At 40.2% G+C, this 13,280-nt stretch overlaps 1 protein-coding gene across 1 annotated transcript in view; it reads left to right on the top strand.

Moving 5' to 3' along the window:
* Nucleotides 1-13,280, top strand: part of adcy8 (adenylate cyclase 8 (brain)) — a 129,605-nt gene that overhangs the window by 99,962 nt on the left and 16,363 nt on the right. Inside the window, exon 14 of the mRNA XM_031735073.2 lies at nt 10,307-10,465. Within this exon, the coding sequence (XP_031590933.1) occupies nt 10,307-10,465 (159 nt within the window). The remainder of the gene's footprint in view (nt 1-10,306; nt 10,466-13,280) is intronic.

The raw sequence follows: 13,280 nt of genomic DNA, 5'->3' as shown, positions 1-13,280 counted from the left end.
AAACACAATGCAGGTTTAATGCTTGAGAAATCAACCTTTTCTCAACTCTTCAGCCCAAAGAGGTGAGAAAGGTCGGAGTGTTTAAGCCTGAAATGTGTACTTTTGAATCCTCTAGTTCTGTCTATGAGGTTTGGGCTGAATCTGCAGTTTACAGGAAACCTGAGTGGTGGCAAGACAATTATAAGCAATTTGTGTTTACCTCTTCTGGGTTTCTTGAATGCGGTCCAAGTGTAAGAAAGAAAAATCACTTTGGTTGAACCTCTTGCTGCCTATAAAAGCTGTGACACAGGGCTGTGGGTAGAGAACATTTTAATAAGATTGCTGACCGAGCCTTTAAACGCAGCACTGGCGTTACATCTGTAATAACACAGGAAACGTCCTGCCAGGTTTTATGATTGCATAATAAGCAACCGGAGTGTTTCTTCAGCAAAGCAAAACTGGCACAGACCACTTTGTTTACACGTCTGATACATTATACAAGCCATTTCTATAAAGATGCAGTGAGACTCAGTGGCCTGAAGGAAACCGGTACCACTGTGCTGCTTTCATGCTCTCGCTATGGCAACCTTTGATCATGTAGTTTAGCAGCTCGGCATTGGTCAGAGATGGAGGGGAGACGGCCGTAATTGAAGGTCTTTTGTAGCCTCATGAAAGTAGAAAGCAGCCGTATTTGAAGTCATGCAGTGGCATATTGATTTTCTCTGGGTCAAACCACTTGTTTGGCAAAGCAGAGACAATGACAGCTCACAGCATGAAACACTCGCAGCGCTGAAAAGCTGTTTGTGCCAGATGCATATGGCCAAGAGAAAAGAGAGCACATTAAAAAGACTGTTTACTCTTAGCGGGAAAGTCCAGCGTGCAAAACAGAATCCAGCTGTTTTTTAGTGCAGTGTTAATGCTTTGATGAACTCTGTAAGTGGTTCTGTGTTTTCTGCTAAATATTCCAAATTATCTTTGGGCAAAGTGGATAATCGCTGAGAGAGGAGCACTTTTTGTTTTAATTTTTGATGCTTAAGCTCACAGCAGGGGTTAAGTTACACCCTTTTTTCCATTGCCCAATTTTTGTGGTATATTTTACCGTTTCATATTTTTAAGTTCAAGAGGCCATCTCAGTGCTTTCCTGTCTGTTTATGTTATGGTTACGTTCCAGCCAAAGACATTAAAGCAGGATTTTGTCTCAGCATCGAGCAAGACGTGGATCCAACTCCACTAAGTATAAAAGGATCCTTAAATCCTGTACATGTTCAGTCCTTTAGTGTCCGGCCTGGAAGCTTTTCTCTGACAGTAAACACAGGCTGTCTATAACAGCTTTACATACACAATGTGATGTTTGTGAACCCTCAAGCTGGAAGCTACACTGCTGGCTTTGGTGATTCAGGAAAAGTAATCAGTACTTTTCCAGTGTGGTAACTACAGTATTGCGGAAAAGTCACTTTATATTTTGCTAGGAACATAGGAAAGCAGCTAGTTATTAAAATATATGCAAACATGCATGGGTATATAATAGTGCTGCCAGCGTTATTCTCGTTAAAATGACGTTAACACCATAACCAGAACCAAAACAGAGTTTGTGCAATTCTAACAAGCTTAAAAGTCAATATTTGTTATGGCCACCTTTATTCTTCTACACAGTCTGAACTCTCCGAGGCAGCTTTCCTGTCTTTCTCCAAGTCATCTTCAGAAGTAGTTCTGCAGGCTTCTTGAAGGACATTTAAAGCTCTTCTTGGGATGTTGTCCCCCTTTTGTTCCATTCTCTAATCGGATGATCCCACACAGATTCAATGCTGCTGAGGTCCGAGGTCTGGGGAGGCCAGTCCATGACTGATAGTTTTGATTTTACTGGATTGGATTACTGCAGTGTTTGGGGACTTTATCCTGTCTTCCTTCTTTCCCCAATCGGTTGCAGCAGATGGCCCCGCCCCTCCCTGAGCCTGGTTCTGTAGGAGGTTTCTTCCTATTAAAAGGGAGTTTTTCCTTCCCACTGTCGCCAAAGTTCTTGTTCATAAGGGGTCATATGATTGTTGGATTTTTCTCTGTATGTGCTATTGTAGGGTCTACCTTACAATATAAAGTGCCTTGAGGCAACCGCTGTTGTGCTTTGGCGCTGTATAAATAAAATTGAATTGAATTTGCCATGCTGAAAAATGAACAACATAACATAATTCCCAACATCACTGACTGAAACACAGCCAGAAAGCATGGCAGAACCTCCGTCATGTTTTACACTTGGGGTAGAAAACACAGTTTAATCCTTATTTTGGGATCAAGTTTGCCGTCTGTACGAACCTGTGGCCACTGATATTAACATTAATTTACATAATGCTTCAAAAAAACCTGCAAACATTTTCAATATGTTTGGACTGCTGTCAAAACATATGTCATTACAACAGGTTTTTGACCCCCATTTTATATCTCATTTCTACTTTGGCAGCCACTGGAACTAGAAAATACAAATCTGGCGTTAGTAATTGCACACAGGTTGGGCTGAGATTGGAGAAATTTCCCCAAAGAGCAGCAACAGGAAGCACGGAGCAGTTCTGACTAAAACGGACCAAAATATAGTGACACGACATTCTTTTGACTCACATGCGCTCCTCTGTGTACTGAACCGACTGTAATCGACTCCAACAGTAATCAGAAGTCTCACGTTTTCAGAATGGCCCGTGGTTTCTGTTGGAAGCAGAGCTCCAGCAACAGAGGCACACAGTGATGAAGCAAAACAGAGGTAATAATCGTTACACTGAACAATGGTGTAATGACGCTTCATTTGAATTCTGGAATGAGAACAGGGCTGAAAACCCACAGCCCTGTCGTCCATTGTTGAAGAAATGCATGAACACGGAGGGTGTTAAAACATTAGTTAGTGCTTCTTTCACAAAAGACACTTATTGTGCTGTGGAGAAAACCCTATTAGAGCGGAGAGATGAAGGAAACTATTTCAGCCTCTTATTCGCCTTCACAGTCTCTTTCATTACGAGAATTGTGGTTTTATTCAGCGCTCGTTAACTCTGACTGCTGTGTGTGATGTCTTCCCGGTAAACATTTTCTCACCTTTTCCCTTGATGGTGTCTGGAGCTGCAAGTGTACAGCTCATTATGTGAGCCCGGGAAAAAAGTGCTGAAAGTTAAGAAAAAAAAGAGTTTTTGCACATTTATACAATAAGACAAGTTAATGCATTGAGTTAGAAAATTTGGCTACTATAATATGTTTTTTGTTGTAGGTAGTTGATTATTGCATCAACAGATCAGCAGAGGAAACTAAGCCAGCAGCCTTTTGCGTAATAAATTAATGGTGGAAACACTGAAGCCAGATGATTGTTCATGAGTGCTGCTTCCTGTCAGAGCCATAATTACATTATCAAACACAGCAAGCACGAAGCAATTCATTACAACCATTCAGAAAAGGCTCTTAATTTGAAAGGATTAGGGATTCTTTCTTTTGACACTCCAGTTTTCTGCTGAATAATTTTAAGACTTGAACATTAATTAAGGCCGCAATGCTGGCAGCAATAATATAACACAAATACAAGTAGAATCAAATAATAGCACTAACGTGTAAACCACAGTTCATTACACTATTCCACTGGCTCTCCCAAAATAATAAGTGTCTTTATGCTCAGTCAGTGTAAGCATTGCTTAGTCAAACAAGGATATAAACAGGGCGACAAGGAAGTCGTCATCTGACTGCAAGTAGCTGTAGCCTCAGTCTCGGGCTGTTCGATATAACGATATATATAGGATAACGATATGAAAACATCTATCATTTCATATCACGCTAGCGTTTGTTTCATGGTGTCGCAAAATAAACTGTTTACAGAAATATTTTTCATCATTTTGATGGTCACTGTAGTGGCTATATTAATTTCCTAAAGTTCTCTTTCTCTTATATTTAAAATAACTACACTACGGACGGATAAACGACTGTTTTTATGTGTTGTCATTAGCAACAACGACGGTAAACCCAGCGTGTGGCTCTGCCGTCCGCTTGTTTATTTTCCACCCAAACCTTTCACAATAAAGCTGAAGATCCTGTTGAGATTTTTCAAAAGAAACTGAAATGATGACAAACAGAAGGACCAGTCAAAACAAATCGAGGACCTTATTTCTAAACAAGGGGCTACCTCTGTAGCATGGACATGGTTTGGTTATGAAAAGTCTGGAACAGACCAGAAAACTCTACCATGGAAATTATGCCACAAACCTTTCCCTACCTCAGACTCAAACACGGCAAACCTCTTTTATCACCTACACAAGAATCACCGGAAAGAGTATGGAGAAAGCTTACGGATGAGAAGCTAAAAAGAGCCGTCAGGTGCTCAAAATAAACCTTAGACTCAAACATTAAAACAGGCTTTTCCCCGCAGCACGCCGTGTAATACTCCCAAAGTAAATGGCGGTCGTTTCAACTTACGTCTAAAAATATATAGTTTCATGCATCAGTCAAAACACTCGACTCCAGGTACACGATGCCCAGCTGAAAACACTTCACACAAGTCGAGTTGCCTGAAATTCTTAGAATTTACAGAAAATTTCAAATTTTTGTGAGATAGATATATCTCTCTCTCCCTCATCTATATATCTATCTATCTATCTATCTATAGATATCTATCTATCTATCTATATCTATCTATCTCTCTCTATCTATATCTATATCTATATATATATCTCTATATATATATATATATATATATATCTCTCTCTCTCTCTCTCGTTGTTGGGACGATAAATGTCTTATATCGGGATATGAGATTTTGGTCATATCGCACAGCCCTACCTCGGTCTTAAAACAACCATTTCAAAGGCATCAGGATCAGAAGTTCATTGCAAATGGTCCCAATAATTTTCCCAATAACAGTCACATAAGAGTCGGGATGTCTTAGAGTCAAGGGTAAAAACCCTCATTTTGATGTTATTAATGATCTAAAATGCTGTGAAAAAGTGTTTGTCCCCTTTGTTGAATTTTTAGTTTTCAGCATATTTGTCACACTAAGATGTTTCAGGTCATCAAAGTAAGTTTAGTGTTAGACAAAGGTAACCCTGTAAATACAAAATACAGGTTTTAAATCAGGAGGAAAAAGGAGAGAAAACACTATCCAAACCTGGCCCTGAGTGAAAAAGTAAAACCTAAAATTGATTGTGCCACCCTTGGCAGCGAGAACTGCAATCAAGTGTTTGTGATAACTGGCAATGAATCTTTCACTTCGCCGTGGAGGAATTTTGGCTGATTCTTCTTTGCAGTGTTGTGATTCAGCCTCATTGTGGAGTTTTCGAGCATTATGCTGAAGCATCTTGATCTGATTTGAGTCTGGAGTTTGACTAGGCCACTCCAAAACCTTGAATGTGTTTGTTTTTCTAGCCATTAAGAGTACTGGACTCCAGATTATTGTCCTGCTGCATCACCTGAGTGAGCTTGAGCTTCATGGAAAGAATTGATGACTGGACTTTCTCCTTCAGGATTTTCTGGTAGAGAGCAGAATTCAGGGTTACATCATTTATAGCAAGTTATTTTTACATCAGATATAACGAGATGCAAACTTTCCGAAAAGTTCAAATTTCCTTCCATCAGTCCGCAGAATATTTGACCCAAACTCTTCTGGATCATCAAGATGTGTTTTTAGGCAAATGTGACATGAGGCTTTGTCTCAGTTTTGGTCAGCAGTGGTTTTCTCCCTGGAACGGTGTCATAGATGATATTTTTGCACAGTCTCACGAACTCTGACCTTAAGTGAGGCCTGCAGTTCTTTAGAATTTGTTCTGGTTTCTTCTGTGACCTGGATGAGTCGCTGATGAGCTCTTGGTGTAATTTCAGTAAGCCAGCCTCTCTTGTGAGGGTTCACCACTGTTCCAGGTTTTCTCCATTTGTGGACAAAGAGATTCCAGTGAACCATGGTGAGAGACAAAGCCTTAAAAATGGCTTTAACCCTTTCATGACTGATAGACAGTGATTTTGTTTCTCAGCTGTTTCTTTCAATTGTGGCATGATTATTGAATAACTTCTAATTTTAGACAATAATCTGGCCTGGGTGTGGCTAGTGAAAATTTTGTTAATGATTTAACAAGAAGAGCAGTTACTTTTTCAGACAGGGCCAGGTAGGTTTCAGTAGCTGTTGTCCCTTAAAAATGAGAAGCAAAAAGGTTATTGTTGTCTAACATTAAAATCTGATGATCTGGAACAGTTAAGTGTGACAAATATACAAAAAAACCAAGAAATCAGGAGGGGTGTAAGTACTTTTTCATGCTCCCAAGCTCAAATATTCAAGCAGCTATTGTCATGAAACGCTGTGTGGCAGGCAGGAGATGGGGACTCAAAGTGCAGGACTCACCGACTCAGGGGATGAACTCAAAATCACAGCTTTATTTGCTGGTCACAGAAAAACTAGCATACAAAGTAAACCAAGCTAAACTGGGCAACAACAAACTAAAACTCACAGGGAGATCCACACAGCAAGAGGGACGACACAACACTGACTCAGAGAAACACAGGGTTTAAATACACTGGGAAGTAACGAGGGGAATGAGACACAGAAGGAGAGCACAGCTGGGAGAAATCAGGACTGACGAGACAAGGAAGCAAAGCAGGACACATTTACATAAGACACGGACCTTCAAAGTAAAACAGGAAGTATGACACAGAGACACGAACTTGGCACAGTGGAGTGTTACGGCCCTAGCAGGGCCTCCTCCTGAAGGTGATTGTGTGGGTGTGTCCTTCATTCTCTCCTGCCTTAGGTGCCACCTTTTTCTCCTTTACACAGCTGACTCTCGTCAGTAATTAAAGGGATTTAAGCCCCGGGAAAGGTGAGTGTGGTTACAGCTTGTGAGCTGAGTGTTTGTTGTGTTTGCAGCTAGTGAGCTGTGTTTTTGGTGGTTTCCAGCTAGTGAGCTGCTCTTTCTTTTTGGCTTATGTTTTACTTTATTGATCAACGCCTGAGTTTTGTTTGTTTTCTTAAATGGTGATAGCGGCTTGTCCGTCTCTTTTAGTTGAGCTACTCTAATAAAACTCTTTAATGTAACCCTTATGCCTTCTTGACTCCTTTTTCTGACCCGTACACCTTTTGTTGCTTCCCCTCACCGCCTAGACCCCTCAGGGGAACGTAACAGGAGACAGCAACTAAGAAACACAGAGACATAAACCATAAGACAGAGGACTCTAAGAACCGAAAGACACAGAGGGAAACTCAACATGTAGACAGACTACACAGAACAGAGGGGACACAGAGAAACCCAAAGGGCAAGGGATCGAAACTAGAAACGATACAACTCACAAGAACAATACTACAAAAAATCATAAAGAATTAAACATGCTGGGTCAGGGGACCCAGGACCCTGGCAGCTATTTGATGTGGCAGATTTTTGAGCTTCCTGACAAAACCCGACGAGAGATTTGTGTCTCCTCCTGGTCTTCAGATGGATCTTGTTTTGTTAGGGAAACGTGTAAACCAGTCCCCTATGGAACCACTTTCATGTACAAAATTACATTTTTAAATTAAAAATTTAAAAACTCATTGAGGGCTCATTGTCATTTCCAACAATGCGTTGTGAAGATTTCCAGGTGGTTGGAGCATAAAGGCTAAAAGCCATTATTCTGAGCTCACACTGAAGGCCAGCCATTCGACCAGGTATGATTTAAACCAGAGCAGCCATCAGCCATGTTTGTCCCCCCCTCTCCACCTAGATTTAGCCAGAAGGAAAATGACAGGATTATTGTTTTTATTTTATTGGTTCGCCTAAATCTGCTGTGTTTAATATCCTCATACATTTTAATGCTCGTCGGGTTGTTGGGCTGTCACATTAAGGTATGTAACTGTATAAATGGAGATTACCTGCAGTAACCACAATGTGTGAGGTGACTGCAGCTCTTATGCTGAGTAACGTGTTCGTTAGAACAGGAGCGCGAGGTATTTTCTGTACAGTTAACAGAAGCCATCGGTGAACAGCGGAGGTCATGTTGGCTAACGGCTGAGCGCTTTCACCGGGCACCATCTCATCATCCCACCGACTAACGGGGCCGTCAGGCTTTGCATTCTTAATTAGAAAAACAGAAAATGAGATTGAAGTTTTTGTATTCACTCATATGATTAAGTGACTAATTGATACCGCGATTAATCACAGAACGGTTTCCGCTGAACGCTGGAAAGAGTCGCTTAAATCCTCGCAGGCTTTTCAGCCGGCCCTCAAAATTAATTTTCAATATCGGGACTTTTTTTCTTCCTCTCATCTGCAAGTATTAAGTAAATGGTGCTGACTTTTGTTTGTCTCTAATGTATTCAAATGACTTGGTATTAATTGTGCATTCGAAACATCAGTTTGTGTTGCTTATTAGAATCCTGTTGCTGAGCTTCAGATTGATCGCACCCTCATGTTTTACATAATTGATCCGGCTTTTAGCAGATTTTTTAATTTAGCTGCCTGATCCAGAACTGCGGCTCAGCTTTTTCATCATCTAAATGAAATAAACAAAAGACTTTCCCCTGAACTTTGGTTACACGTTTAAGCAGTTAAGTGATTAACAAATGTCTTTTCATGCTTGGGCAAGAAGACAGACGGGATATGGATTTCCTGTTTTTTGGAGGTTGGGGAATATGTGAAGAATAAATAAATAAATTTTTATCTTTAGATATAACAGATAACAATATCAGGATGAGGATGGTTGGGACCATTTCTCTCTGAACTTCTATCACATATGACTAAATCTCAGAAAATGTTGCACGGCTGTTTTCATCAGGTATGATGGACACCGTTGGTGATGTAAGTAAACGACCCAACCTGAAAACAAGTGATAAGACCACAAAAGAGAAGTACAGAAGCGTCTCATGTTAAATAAGCACAGAAACGTTTGGTTTCATAAGGTCCCGTCTTTCTGAGGCCTTTGGTTTTGCTGTTCTGCTTTATAAAGATCATTCTGCTTGTTTGTCTGTCTGTCTTTTTGTCCCTACCTGATCCCCATTATCATGCTGCACTTTCCCTTCTTTGCTGCATGCCTTCATTTTCCTCAGCTTCCATCAGCTCCGTATTAAAGCTCACATTTTGTTGGCTCTACTTTTCAGTTTTGGGGTGTCTTTATTCTAGTCCTCTTTAGAATTTCAACAAAAGTAGAACAAAAGAAAAAACATTTTCAGGGCCCTCTCATTTGGTCTTATTATATTTCTCTGTTGCAGGTTTGATTTCTAAAGAGCCAGCGCTCTGAGTGTATTGCTCTGTAATTTGATTCACAATGTTCGCAACTCATGACTTAAAAAACTTATTTTCTTCGACTTTTTCTTTTCTTTTACCAGCAGGAGAAAACTATTTCAAAGTAAATACAATTACTTTAGTGATTGTATTGATATTTTCTTGCTGGTAGAAAAATAGCCAGAAGGCATAAACATCATTTTAATCCAGTCTTCTCCACATCGAACATCCAAAAAGTCTTGTTCTGTCCACGGCTTCTAAAATAACTTATAAAATGTTAATATATCTATGTACATTTATGCCAGATGTTGTGCTTTTTTGAAGCTTGTCTGTGTTTAAACTTTTGTCAGAAAAGTGATAATTTTACTATGTTTAGTACCGAGGAGATGGGCATTATATTTTCTTCTGACGATTTAGTTCCTTATTCGGTGAAGTTTAGATAACTTGAGGTTGGAGAGAGACTGAAAAGATGAGTTTCAAGCCGTGGTCTTCATTGTCAAAATCAGACAATTTGTATGTCCAGCCAACCCCCCGAAGCTGAGCTTTAAATCTCCTTAACAGCATGCAACAGCATCACGCTATTTCAGCCTTGACTTCAGAACGAGGGCATTAATTAGGCATGGCCATAAGGGGTCACTTGTCAGGCAAACATTAGTGTAGGTTGTTTTAATCGTGTGAAGAAGCAGCTCTGCTGTTTTTCTGCTGAAGAGTGCCTTGTTTTTTAAAAAAAAATAAGCATGTGTGTAGATTTGGAGAACTGGGCTTTGCAGTTTGGTGAAGCTGTGTTCAAGTCTCTGTATTCTGAAATACATCAAAATGATTGACTGATATCAGATCTCATACACTGGATGTTTGAGCTGGTATATGCACAAGGTACAGTGGAATTATGTCGGGCCAAAGATCTTCTCTGCACATGAAACAGATGAAGTATTTAATCTGCAAACAGCCACAATGGCATGAATGATAGAAAAAACACATTAATAACTCATCCAAATGATTTGTTTAGTAGCCTGAATGAATTATACAAGTGCCAGCATCCACTTATGCTAGAGCACACAGTGGCACGCCGAACCAAGGTTTCTGATTTGTGAGAGTTGCTGATCTAAGGTGCTCTGCCTTCATTTTTCTGCCTTCAGTTGGAGTACACAGCACGCCTGGACTTCCTGTGGCGTGTCCAGGCCAAGGAGGAGATCAACGAGATGAAGGAACTGCGAGAACACAACGAGAACATGCTGAGGAACATCCTACCCAGCCACGTGGCCCGACACTTCCTAGAGAAGGACCGGGACAACGAGGTCTGTGCAAAAACCCGCTCGCACCAAAAGTGGTTACATGAGTGGTTATGTTGGTTTTTAGCAAAAAAGCGATTGAGTGGATCTGGAGGTGGGAAAAGTTCTTTGAGTCATTTCGTCACAAATACACATCAAATTGAAATATGAAAAATTGGCACTGTTTGACTCTTTGACGTTTTTGAGAAAAAAACATTAAAATAATAGAGACTTCTGTCTGTCTGCACTGTGAAATGAGTGCAGCATACTGAGAGGATCTGTTGTCTGGATTCGCGTACCCCAACATCGGCTCTCAGGATAAGCGGTCACACAAGCAGTCTGGTTATCAACTTAATGCCTGTGCATTTACCTGCGAGGGGCGGCACTGGCGGTGCTCGGCCAATCACAGACATGGAGTGTACCGGCAGCAGAGAGGCTGATATTAAAAAGAAGACAAAACTATAAGATGGGAAAAGATTCAATACAGACTGAAAGCAGCACAGTTGGTGTAGACGAAGCAGCAGCATGAGGAAAATCACTGTATGACCGTGTGTGTCATTAATACTGGAAAAGACGTGCTGCATTAATGAAACCTAGTATTTCTGAAGACAGGAAGGAAACTGTGTAAGTTAACAGAACTGTCAATATCACAGCTCTACTCCTGAGACACAGGAGAATCTGACGATTGAGTGTATGATTAAATTAATGTTAGAAAGACAGATTTAGGTTTTATTCTTTCAGCAGCAGGTCTTTTGGTGTTTAACAGTCTGAGAGCAATGAAGAACTAATATAAAAACAGAGTTTAAATGTAGGCTTGGTCCTAATATTAAAGTGCAAATTTAACATGAGGTAAGCTAAGGTAACTAAAGAACAGATGTCCTTTTTAATGCTTAAAACAGAAAAGTTATAAAATTGTTTACAGCCAACAGTAAAAGGTTGTGTCTTAGAATCTATTTATTTAATGGTGATGTTCATCAGAGAAACACAGAAATTTGAAACACTACTAGAAAACTGTAGACCCTTCTACTTTCTACGCACGAATCTGACTAAGAAACTGAAGGACACTGGAAGCTCACTGGCTAACAACTTCTAAGTCACATCATGAAGCACATCCCACTTTAACCTATTTTTGTCTCGACTGTCAGCAGAATTCAGTACAATTCAATTTTATTCATATAGAGCCAAATTACAACAACAGTTGCATCAAGGTGGTTTATATAAGACAATATAATATAGGCAAAACCCCAACAATCATATGACCCCCTATGAGCAAGCACTTGGCAACAGTGGGAAGGAAAAACTCCCTTTTAACAGGAAGTAAGCTAAAAAGGAACATTTTATTTTATTTATTTATTTTTTATTATTAGTCCTTTATTTATCCAGGTAAAAAATCTAATTGAGATTAAAAAAATCATTTCCAAGAGAGACCTACTTTTAAGCCTAATCTTAAAGTACAGAGGGCGTCTGTCTCCCAAATCCAATCTGGGAGCTGGTTCCATAGAAGAGGGGCCTGAAGGCTGAAGGCTCTGCCTCCCATTCTACTTTTAAATACTGTAGAAACAACAAGTAAGCCTGCAGTGTGAGAGCGAAGTGCTCTAATGGAATATCTTCGTTTAAAATCTATTAAGGTCATTGAGATAAGATGGGGCCTGATATTCAAGACTTTGCCTGTGATGAGAGGGACTTTTATCCCAATGCTGGATTTAACAGGTAGCCAATGAAGAGAAGCCAGTATGGGAGAAATATATATATGAATAATGTGCGGTGTTCATTAAGATTAGGTACAATTAACGGGTCAGCCACCCTCCAGTAAACCAAAACCTTTGTGATATCAGCAACTGCTAAATAACGATAATCAAATTTTCATTGGCTAGCTGGTTGGTGTCTGGGAATATGCTAGCAACAAATCGCCAGAGGGATCAGCGCCCAGTCTCTAGGCCTGTGTGACTGTGGCTTCCTGTAAGTGGGTACTCTGGTCACAGATCTAAGCTCTTGATGGACACTTTGTTTTTGCAGTCAGAGCAGTCATACTGGTCATGAGAAAGAATGCAGGTTTCAGACACTACGTCTGTCTTTTATATACACTATGTTTTTTTCCTATTCCTCTTTCTCAGTATTATATTAACAACATATTTGGGGGGTCAAACTAAAAGTGGTCTCATTTAAAATGAGTTATAATTTCTTAATATAACTACACGGTTACAGTTATTAGGATGCAGTGGGTCAAGGCTGAATCTGATTGTAGGTTGGATGCTTGCAGCAGAGTCATTGTATTGTTGTCAACTTTTATTCTTCTCTTCAAAATAAAGTCGAAATCTTGATTCAGAGTAAAGTATCATTTCCAGATCTCAGTTCTCTCAGCTAGCATTTGTGAATCACAGCCTGTTATTACCTTCAGGAATGATGAAGTAGACACAGGTTGATTTTTAGGCCACTGACAACTCGAAAGATTAATGTTTTCAGTAACCTGTCAGCAAACGATAGGTCACATCTGAACATTGCACTGACTCAATATTTAGTGGTTTTATAAAGCAGCGCCTCCTCTGCACGCTTCGCCTCATTTTTTCACCACAGACCTGCTGAAAAATGAGTCCCCTGTGTTCATTACAGTTCGTTCGCCGAGTCTCGGTCTTGCTGCCTGCAGAGAAAAGAAAAGGCAGTGTAATTGCTTTTCAAAGACTTTACAAAGTGAGAGAGAATTGGTGGGGCGGTTCATTCAGCCGGAAATCTTTGGAGACCTTTTTTTTTTCAACCCATGCATTCGATTTGATTTTAATGACATGTTGTCTGTCTGTCAGCACACATTGATTTGTGTCTCTGGCACAGCGGTGACTCAGCTGCC

The sequence above is a fragment of the Oreochromis aureus genome, linkage group 18 (assembly GCF_013358895.1).
Source record: "Oreochromis aureus strain Israel breed Guangdong linkage group 18, ZZ_aureus, whole genome shotgun sequence".
Taxonomy (NCBI): Eukaryota; Metazoa; Chordata; class Actinopteri; order Cichliformes; family Cichlidae; genus Oreochromis; species Oreochromis aureus.
Note: the sequence above shows the minus strand (reverse complement) of the source record. Positions and strands in the feature narration are given on the sequence as shown.